The sequence below is a fragment of the Mastomys coucha genome, unplaced genomic scaffold (assembly GCF_008632895.1).
Source record: "Mastomys coucha isolate ucsf_1 unplaced genomic scaffold, UCSF_Mcou_1 pScaffold15, whole genome shotgun sequence".
In the NCBI taxonomy this organism is placed as follows: Eukaryota; Metazoa; Chordata; class Mammalia; order Rodentia; family Muridae; genus Mastomys; species Mastomys coucha.
The window spans coordinates 5,698,106-5,709,137 of NW_022196897.1; the positions used below are offsets into that span (position 1 = coordinate 5,698,106).

The 11,032-nt window shown below is 43.0% G+C and overlaps 1 protein-coding gene across 2 annotated transcripts; it reads right to left on the minus strand.

Moving 5' to 3' along the window:
* Nucleotides 1-2,080: 2,080 nt before the first annotated feature.
* Nucleotides 2,081-10,881, minus strand: LOC116089740. Of its 2 annotated transcripts, XM_031369079.1 has the most exons (3): nt 9,962-10,881; nt 9,583-9,667; nt 2,081-3,646 (listed from the first exon to the last, which is right to left on the minus strand). In XM_031369079.1, exons 1-3 carry the CDS (start codon nt 10,727-10,729, stop codon nt 3,378-3,380), a joined length of 1,122 nt encoding a protein of 373 aa, XP_031224939.1. In that variant the 5' UTR covers nt 10,730-10,881; the 3' UTR covers nt 2,081-3,377. The 2 variants fall into 2 exon arrangements, with proteins under 2 accessions (XP_031224939.1, XP_031224940.1); XM_031369080.1 differs by lacking the exon at nt 9,583-9,667.
* Nucleotides 10,882-11,032: the final 151 nt, after the last annotated feature.

Sequence of the window (11,032 nt, forward strand, 5' to 3'; positions counted from 1 at the left end):
CAAATCCACACAAGTCAGCAGGAAAGACTAGAGCCAATAGGAAAGCCATGAAAAGTTCTCAGCTGTGCCTCTCTAGGGAAGTGAAGTTTATTCAAGTTGTGAGACCAATATCACGTTTTCTTTCACATGCTTGCTTTAGCAAAATATCCTTTTATCTGTGTCAGCTTCAGAAAACACACCTTCACATGTTTGCCCCAGCAAAACACCATACAACACAACTGACTTTTTAAAGAACTCTTAAGTTTCCACTTCAGCTCCCCCAAAGCTATTGCTGGTAGAAGAAGCAAATTTTACCAAAGGTTTGTGGTCCATAGTGGGTGTAGCTCAGCAATAAGACACATGTTACTATGCAGAAGGCCTTAGGTATAACCCCCAGCACTAAAGAAGAAACAATTTATATTCTATTAGTCTTGTTCTTACTTCACAAGAGCCCTGATAATTTCATGTGACATTTAGTGTCTTGACCCACTTGGGGTGTTCTAACAAAATGCCTGAGGCTAAGAAATTGGTAGAGGATCATTGCTTATAGTTCTGAAGGCTCCAACAGACATGGTACTGGATGAGTCCTTGCTTTCTTCTTCATAGATGGCTCATCACACATGGAAAAGGACTCCAGGGCAAAAGAGAAAAGCAGACTTTCTCAATTCCTTTCACAAAGCTCTTTTTACCAAGCCAAACTCTCTGTCACTGTGACCATCTGACAGAAAGAGATTAAAAGGGGGAAAGATGTATTTAACTCATAGATTCAAAAGTTTCAGTCCACTGTCCTTGGCTCCATTGCTTCTGTGTGACAGAATACCATGGCCTCTGGAGAACATGACAAAGGCCACTCACAAAGCAGTGAGTAATAAATGGAGTTGAGAGCTGTTATAGTAATCTCCAAAACCAAAAAGCCCTTATAAAAAACACATGACCCAGTTATATTTATAAGCTGTATGCCTAGAATGGGCATAGCTATACCTACATTAATCTATTCCTCAGTTATGAGATCCCTTGCTATCTGTGGCTTTTCCAGACCATGTGGTTCTACTCCATCTTTCTTCCACATTATCTTCTGTCCTCTCCTTCCCTTCCTCCCCCCTCTCTCACCTGCCCCCACTCTCTAAGACCTCTAGTCCTACCTTTCCCTTCCACTCCCCAATTGCAGACTCTATCCTTTATTTGACCAGTTAGGATAGGGAGAAGGTTCCCATGAAATCACCAGAGTATGTGATCCACTCCTCCTAAGCACAACCCATCTTGAGGAAGCAGAATTAACATCAAAATACAAACAGCACCAGGACAACCCACAACATTTCCCCCTTTTGTCCAATTAAAAGGCTCTTTTTTAGATGTAAATTGAGCACAACCATCTCAATTATGTAAGTTATAAAGTGTAAGATACATTTAATATCTGATCCATCATATTTGTCAATCTAGATAAAGTATTCTATTATTAACTTAAAAGGCTTATAATTTTATATTTGAATTATGTCTTGGTTTTAGCTTCTGTTACCATCTGAAAAACATCTTCTTTAATCTCTCTCAATGTTAAACAATTTGAGTTTGATTATGTTACCATAATTAGTCTTCAACCTCATCAGAAATCTGAGAATGACTTAAATATTACCTGAAAATATAGGAAACACAAAACAGTTTCCAAAACTTAGCCAGTTTGTAGAGACAGTTGACTACCTGGACTCATTTCTCAAAATGTTGGAGCATTATTTTTAGCCTTCTGATCTAAGATCATTTGACAGACCTTTGTAAAGCAGAATTATGAAGGACTGTTTATTGTGTCTTGGCAGAGCTACCAGTTGATTTTTTTTTTGACAGTATTTTTGTCTGTAGATGAACTAAGGTAATTTTTGTCTAGTGGCTATCTTGTCATAACTGGAGCAGCTCTACTGATGCTTAATTTCTTTTATGAACCAAGAAGGGGGTGTTATCAGGAGCAGAAAGTCTTTTATCAAATGATCGTTAATAATGAAATAGCCTTAAATGTCATATTTTATGGACTTTTGACATTTTTGAAGACTATCTATCAATGTAGAGTATATCTTAATAGTTAAACTTTTAACTATTCTTAGTCATTTTTATCTGAGTACATTGAAAACACTTTATTATAGTTAAATCAGAATCCAATATAACCATGAGTTTATTCACATTTTTTTTTCTTTTTTCACATAAGTGATCAACAGAGTATTCTCTTCATTTAACCATGAGTTTATTATCTGGCCCTTAACTTGTGTTACTTAATCATCTTAAACAGTTTGTAATGACAGTTACTAGAAGGACTGGGTCTAAGCTTTGTAATTTTAGATGAGTTGTATAGGCACAATACCTATCAAAGAATAATAATATTAATTTCAAATTTTATGTCAATAAAGAAATTTATACCAATGAATACCTTAAATCAGTATTAGCCTATAAATTTTGTACCAATATGAAATTATAATTTCAATTTATATTAATTATAAATATTTCTATTAGCATTAGATATGACTATATAATGTTTTGTTTAGGAGTAAATTTGATAACCTATCTCTATTTGTCTATTTTTCTAATGTGTATGATATTATTATATCTTTCCTTTTCTCTTCCACCCCCCTTTCCTTTATCTAAAGGAAGGAAGGATAGAGAATAAGAAAGGAAAGGTAGAAATCCCTGAGTCTAAGCTCTCTAGTTTCCTCCCTGTCCAAAGTGACAACATTTGTAAATTATCTCTTAAAATGATAACATATCTGTAATTTATAGAAAATAACCAGAACCATCTATCCCAACCTCAGAGATTGGCATGACGACTTTGCTTGCTTCTAGCTGAATTGGAATGAGGAATTCCCTTCTGGAGTCCGGAAGGGAAACAGGAAAATTGGTTTTGTCAAAAGAGGCATCATTTGTCTTTTGGTCTCTATGTATTGAGAAAGTTCATGGCTTAGCTGATGTCCTGATTATAATCTGAAAGGCTGAATGGGTGAGTTAGTTGTTCTGGAAATGTCCTGGAAGCAAGTCTTTAGAGGAAACAGCTTTGATGTAGTTGATATAGAATCAAGCAAGGAGCAGGGACGGAGGGTCTCAGAATCTCAGCATCCCAGATGGCTCAGCAGTTACGAGCACTGGCTGCTCTCCTAAGAAGACTCGAGTTGGATTTCCAACACCTACATAACCATCTGTAACCTTGTGGGTTAAAGGTGGCCCACATCTACTAGGGCCTTGGGCCGATCAGGGAGGCTGGATGCTGGAAGTCTTGACTGCGGTTTTTCCCCACACCAATGTCAGGCTGTGAGAAGCCTCAGGACCCTGCTCCGGGGTTGGGGAGTGCAGAGCATTCTGAGGTCCCCAAGGAATTGCCAGGATCAGGCTCGGGGATCTGCAGACCTGCACAGAAGCCGGAGATGTCAGGTTCTCAGACTGTTGGGCATCACAGACTCCGCTGGATGCCAGGGAATAGTGCCCCCCACCCCACCCCCACCCCCAGGGCTGGATCTAGCCTGGGGCGGAAGGGGAAAGGTGGGAGGAGAGCTCCGGCTGGGTCCCTCGGAGAGGAGAGTCCTTGGCTTGCTTGGAGGACAGCTTGGCTTGGTGGAGACTGTGGCTGGGAGAACTGAGAGGCCTTCTGTGGAAGACTCTTTAGACGAAGGCCTGTTCCATAACTCCACACCAGATCCTGATGAGAAGAGGCAGTCCATGGTTTTAAAGCATTTATTGTCATGGCAGAGAGTAGTGATGAGTGAAACCATACCAGCCTTTCTCGGGGTGGGCCTGAGGTTAAATACTTTTTGCTGGGAGGAGTGTCTGGGAACGAGAGTTTAATTGGCTAAGCCCTTCAGACCTTTAGATACCTCATTAAAATGGAGATCTGTCTTGAGGCTGTGGTCACATCCTCTACCTGTGGAGGGGCTTGGGGCATTGCCCTTACATGACTCATGGCTACAGAATTATGGAGAGCTGAGGCCTCGTGTCAGGAGCCTGGTGTCTAGGAGAGAGGCAAAACTAATGTTTTTTTGCCAGATTATCTCCTGCTGGGTCACCTAGCTCAACCAGAAACCAGACTACCTTCAATGGTCCCACATACACCAGTGCTGAAGGAATCTAACACTCTCCTCTGGCCTCTCTAGGTATCAGAAACATAGACCTTCATGTAGGCAAAACACTCATACACATCAATAAGATAAAAAGGGGAAAAAAGCAATGGGTATGACCAGATGTAACTTCCAGAGAATGCTCTAGTGACCTACTTCCTTCAACAAGGCCCTGTCACTTAAAGTTCCCTGACCTTCTCAAAACAGCAGCAAACTGAGAGCCACACATTCAGTGCATGAGCCTGTGGAGAACTGCTCACAGTCAAACCATAACTAATGTCTCTCACAAAGATGAAGCTAGCATGGACTCATCTCCACCTAACGCCCCGACTCCTAATACCAACGTGAATCATAACAAGAATAACTACTCAAAGCTCAATACTCAGCCTTCAGCCGTGCGCTAGCTCATTGAATATGTGCCAAGCACCCCAAGCAAAAGCAGCTTATAGAAGAAATAGTTTATTTGGCCTTATAGTTCCAGAAGGTGAGTCCATCGTGGCAGAGAAACAACAAGCATGATGTCTAGAGCGGAAAGCTGAAAGTGCACATCTTTACAGAAAGCACAAAGCAGAGAGGGTAACTTGGAAGTGGCAACATGATTTTTCAGAGCCCTTCCCCACACCTACTTCCTATAGCAAGGACATACCTCCTAAACCTCCAAAACAACACTACCAACTTGGGACCAAGTAATAAAATATAACAATAAGGGACATTCTTATTTAAACTACTATGCCATTGAAGATCAAATTCTTCTAATGACAAAGAAGTTAAGATTCACCTAGCCTGGTGTGGTGGTGCACACTCTTAATCCCAACATTTGGGAGGCAAAGACAGGTAGATCTCATAACTTTGAGGCCAGTTTGGTCTATATAGCAAGTTCCAGGAAAGCCAGGGCTACATAGAAAGACTGTGTCTTAAATAATCAAACAAACAAGAGGAGTCATGTGAAATCCCTGCACTTAGGAATGTGGGACTATGCATTACAAGGTAATGGTTAGCCTAGGGATACATGGTAAACCTGAAAAGTAGAGCTGCCCCAAGCTGGTTGCAGATCCCTTAATCACATCAAGGTGTCTCTCTCCACTTTTGAAAAATGTCCCATAGCCTCCACAAAAAAAAAAAAAAAAAGGAGAAGGAAGAGGATAAGAGTAAGAAGAGAGCCAGGCAGTGGCACGCCTTTAATCCCAGCACTTAGGAGGCAGAGGCAGGCGGATTTCTGAGCTCGGGGCCAGCCTGATCTACAGACTGAGTTCCAGGACAGCCAAGGATACACAGAGAAACCCTGTCTCAAAAAAACAAAAAAAAAGAAGAGAAAAAGAAAGAGTAAGAAGAAGAGAGGACCAGACATGGTAGTACATGGTTTTAATCCCAATATTTGGGGAGCAGAGGTAGGTGGACCTCTGTGAGTTTGAGGCCAACTTGGTCTACATTGTGAGTTCCAGGACAGCCAAGTGAGACCCTGTTTCAAAACTACAACCAAAATAAAAATAAAAAGAAGAAGAAGAAGAAGAAGAAGAAGAAGAAGAAGAAGAAGAAGAAGAAGAAGAAGAAGAAGAAGAAGCAAAGGAGGAGGAAAAAGGAGAAAATAACAGGAAGAGGTGAGGAAGAGGAAGAAGAGGAGGGGGAATGAGGGAGGAGAGGGAGGAGAAGGAAGAGGAGGAGGAGAACAGGAGGAGGGGAAGAAGAAGAGGCAGAGGAGAAGGAAGGAAGAATAGAAGAAAGTAAGGGAAGAGGTGGAAGAAGGGAAGAAAAGGGGGAGTAAGATGGAGGTGGAAGGAGAAAGGGAAGAAAGAAAAAAAAGAAGGGAGTTAGAGCTCAGCAAACTTGTCTTTGTGTCCAAGGCCATAGAAGTTTATTTGTCTCTCATTGACTCCAGAGGCGAAAGGTGAATCTGCTTCCAAGCATGCTCCAGACATTGCCAGCAAACGACAGGAAAGAGATGATATCAGTTATGAATGAGAAGACCTCAAAGCACCTCTGGCCACATCCCATCACTCTGTGTCCAGAGTCAGCTCTGCAACATGGGTGTAGTAAAACCACATGGCAGGCAGGCTCCCCAGGACACCTTACTGACAGCAAGAAGAGAAAATGGACACTGAGGAGCATTAAGGGTCCCAACCGAAAGCTGAGAATAGAAGAGCTGCCCCAGGCTGCTTGTAGATCCCTTAATAAGATTAAGGTTTCTCTCTCTACTCTTGGAAGCTTGCTTTCTTTCATCTCTGTGACTTCCTTCCAACTGTTCCTATTGAGATTTCAAGTTCTCTTCAGACCTAAGAGTTCTGCCCCCACCCCCAATCTTCCACCCCTACAACTATTATAGCTATCATTGGGTCCTCCAGGAACTAAGCTATCCTTGGTTTTCCTGGGCCCCTTCCCCACTTTTGGAAATCACCCCTTGAATCACTTAGTTTGCATGTTCCCTGTGTTGCTGGGCTGACCTGGACTGACTCTCCTCACTCAGGTAGTAGGGAAGTGGGCCAAGAGGCTTTCATGCTCACCATAGCACACTATCTATGCAAGGGTCTGAATGACAGTGTTCTCTCTAAGCCATCAGTGGAAAGAATTCAGAGGTACAGCCTATGGGAGGTGGTTAAGTAATGAGGATTCCATCTACTGCTTCTGTCCATTCCTCTGTGTGCTATTCTCACATCTAGTCATGTGTTTTATCTGTGTGTGTGTGCATGTGTGTGTGCATATTTACGTGAGTACAAATGCATGCATACATGTGAAGAACCAACCAAAACATTCGAGTATTGATCCTCAGCTTCTACCTTATTTGAGATATGTAGCTTTTTGCTACCTTGCCTTAAGCTCCAGGCAGACTGCACTACCATCTCCTGCCCAGAGAATACTGGACCCGCAGATGAAAAACACAGACACATACATTGCTCAATTTCAACCTGCCTTATTGGCTCAACTTCTGTGCTCTTCTAAGCCTTCCTCAGCTATCTGTGCCTTTCTTTTCACTCCCAGCTCAGCCCCCTAAATCTGCCCTCAGCTTAATTATGTTTCTAATATCCTACCTGCTGCCTCAGGCCCAGTCATTGGAAGTGGCCAATGGCCACTCTGCTCTAGAACTCAAATGTTTGGTCACCTTTTCTCCCTCTGAATGGCATGGTGAAATCTCCCTTCCTCTCCTGTGTCTTTTAGCCTGCTTATGGGGACCCAGAAGTCCCACCTCTTTCCTTCCTCACAGTGTTTGGCCCTGGCACCTTTATTGATTGATCAAGAACCACTTGGGGAACAGTACCTTAGCATCAGCCCCACCCCTCTACAGAGATAATATTGCTTTGTTTTTTACTACTGTGTATGCCACCAAACTGGCCCATGAACCTCCTCAGAATCTCTTGTCTTCACCTCTTTTTTCACCATAGGAGCATTAAAATTACAGAGACATGTTACATGTTGAACTTAGGTATTTTACACAGTGAGTCATCTTGCCAACCCTCATCTCCCTTCTCTATGATATCCTCTCGCATGGCTATCACAGGGTTCTTGTCTTCTTATGCCAGCAGCTAAGCTGTCTGTCATCCACTTCTATGTCTTCTACCAGGTAAAGATACAGCATACCTCTCCTTACAGGAAGCAGAAACAACACACCATGTTTCTTCCTTTCTGTTTTGTTTTTTTGGGTTTGGTGGTGGTGGTGGTGGTTCTTTATTTGTTTGGTTTTAGATGGCTGGCTTAGGTTTAGGTCTTTTTTGATACTGCTGGGTTAGAAGCCAGAGCTTGAACATGTTAGACAAGCTCCCTACCTTTGAGCTACACTCCCAAGCCATAAGGTACACTATTGAAAGCAAAGAAAGGTCCTTCACACTCACCACTCCTATAAGCAACTTAATCTTCGACTTCCCAGTCTCCAGAACTATGGGAAAACAATTTCACTTTATTTATAAATTACCCAATCTATGGTATTTTGTTATATCTATACAAATGGCCTAAGATAACCTGCAACACTTAGAAATACCTTCTTCGTTCATGGACCCATCTTCCCCCATATAAAACTAATTCTAATAAGACTGTTGCTTTCCTTTGCTACTTATTTTCAGAGTCCAGGATAATGTCTAGCACATAGTAGGCTCATTAAATAGTAAGTCTCAATGAATACTGAGTTCAACAAATATGTCAGATGATTAACTAAGTGACCCAAATCTTGTGCATTAGTCTTTAAACAATTCCTTATGAAGCCATAAAGTTGTTCTTTTTACATAAAACACTTCAATGCAGACTTTATTTAGCTATAGTGTTCCTGTAACTTCAAATCTTCTTGTTTCTTTATAGGTTTTAATACTCATTATTATTGCAACATGTTCACCAGATTTCCCATCTCTCTCCCCTGTGAAGCTTTGAAGTAAAGTGTGATTGAATAACTGCAGTTTGAGCTTTGACAAAGTTTGCAGTAAATGGATTACAGATAATTTCCTTTAAATGTGCTCTTCAACGCTGAGAATACACAAACTCATCAGACCAAGAAGTTTACCAAGGGCAGGAGATTCAACTGTCTAATTCACATCAAATACCAGCACAAGGGGCAGGAGATTCAACTGTCTAATTCACATCAAATACCAGCACATTTTGTTGAATCTAAGATACCACTGATCTTTAAATATATCATTATATACTATTGAAAGAGAGAGAGAAAGAGAGAAAGCAGAGAGAAAAAGCAAGGAAGAAAGGGGGAGACTGAATGAGTGAGAAGGGGGAGAAGGAGAAAGAGGGGGTAGGGAGAGAAAGGAGGAGAGAAAGGAAAAGAGAGGGATAGAGAGAGAGAGAAAGAGAGGGAGAAAGGAGGAGAGAGGGAGAGAGAGAGCAAGCATACTAGATAAATTCTGATACAACAGTTTCTTCTCACTTAGAGTCACTCACAAGTCTGTTGTTGTTTTCTGGTATATGTTTGTCTGTGACAGGGTGTCACTGTGTCGCACTGGATGGCCTGGAACTTACTATGTGAACTGTGCTTGATCTCATGGAGAGCCACTTGCCTATGCCTCCACAGTGCTGGGATTAAAGGCATTACACTTGATTTTTCTTTTTGAGACTGTCTCACTAAGTAGCCCAAAAAGGGAGGAGGAGAAGGAGGAGGAAGAGAAGGAGGAGGAGGAGGAAGAGGGAAATAAATCACTTGTCAACACTACATTAAATATTTCCCATTTACCAGTTGTTTGAGATAGTGCTGAGAACTGAAGAACAATCCGATGGATCCCTCACTGGAGAAACTAATCAATCACAAGAATGCCTACAAGTGCACAGTAGGCAAAGAACCACCACTTCAACTTTGTGCAGTGCTAGTAGGGTCCAGATCAAATGCTGTGTGTGTGCTAGGAAAGCCTTCTCCCAGCTGAGCTTCATCCAGAGCCCTGAGGAAGACATAGTAATCTAACCACTTAATATGGTTTAGACCCTTAAAATGTAACCTAACGAGTCCCAGGCCTTGGAGGCTGGGAAACCAGCAGTCTCTGGTCAGAGGGTGAGGTGATAGGACTTGATACATTTGAGAAAATTGAGACATCACTGACCTTACCTTTGGGGGAAGAAGGTTTGGGGCCCTCTTTGTCTGATGGGCCCTGCTGTAGGTCCCCTTGACCAGAGGGATCTTGTCCAACATGCTTTGGAGGAGAATTGGAAAGATCAGAGACATGTACAGTAGGGGATAAACTTTTAAAACTCCTTCTGGAAGAGGAGACATGAATGATTTTCCATTCAGGACAAGTGGGAGGTCTTCCGGATTCCTGGGCAGATGTGGAATGTCCCATAGACTCTTGGAAACGTTTGGTTTGTTCCAGAACATCTTGGGGGGATAGGGACAGTCCCTGAGCATCTTGGGGAGAAGTGGAAGATCCCAGATCTCCTTGGATAGATAGGGAAGGGTGTAGGGAAACTTGAATATGTGGGGAAATTACCTGTCCACATTGGCCAACAGAAGAGTCAGCAGAAGATGGCCCAGGCGCTGTGTGATCTTCTTTGAATTTTTCACTGGCATCTCTAGTACTGTGCTTTGTAGATGTTGCAGGCACTCTGGTGCCTAACTGGTCAACCTCCATAGGTTCTTCAAACCCAGTAGACCTAGGCCGGCTTCTTTTCACCTTCCCAGGTATGGGCACAGAAGTTGAGGCCACTCTTTTTCTGGTTGCAGGCTGTAAAACAGATGGTCTGGTATCCCTGGTTAGTGGCTTACTCATGCCCTCAGGAACCCTCAGAGGAAGTGGAACTGTCCATTTCTTTTTCTCTTTCAGATCCCTCAGAGGGCCCAGGGTCCTCTTATTGGCTGAAGCCTTTATACAAGCTTTGAGTTTCTGTAGCTCTTCTGTAACATGAGCACCAGGTTTTTTTAATCTGTGGTCATCATAGGGCTTTTGGCACCTGAACTCGGGCCGAGTTGGTCTAAGGAGCCCTGGAGGAACAAAGTCCCTCAGGTCTCTGCTGGTCGTGTGCTTCCTGCATTGGGATAGGGTGTTAGAATCTGGTTGGGGGACACTGAAGGGACTCCCAGGCCGTGGAGGCTGGGAAGCCTGCAAGTGCTTCCCCCATTGGGGTAGGGTGTCAATATTCGGTTGGGGGACACTGAAGGATGTCCTAGGCCGTGGAGGCTGGGAAACCGGCGGTCTCTTGTCAGAGGGTGAAAACTGAGGCTCGCTGGCCTGTCTCCACACGTTTGGCCATTTAGTCATTAAGGAAATTGAACAAGAAACGGAAAATGGGCTACTCCCCCTTGAAGGGGCAGCGAATGTACTTGCCAGTGTTGCAAGAAGCAGATAATAGGTATCCTTGGAGAACGGCTCTCTCTCTCTTCTGAGAACTGTGGACACGTCCAGCAGTCAAAGTGCACAGAACTCGAGTGACAGTTGGTCTCGGAATCAAGCAAAGCTCGAGATGACTGTCCTCGGTCCGGCACGAGCCAGTCCCGAGCTCCCTCACCTGGCAGTTCTGCTTGCAGGAGCGGGGCAATCATCCAAGCTTTCTGAATGAGGAGG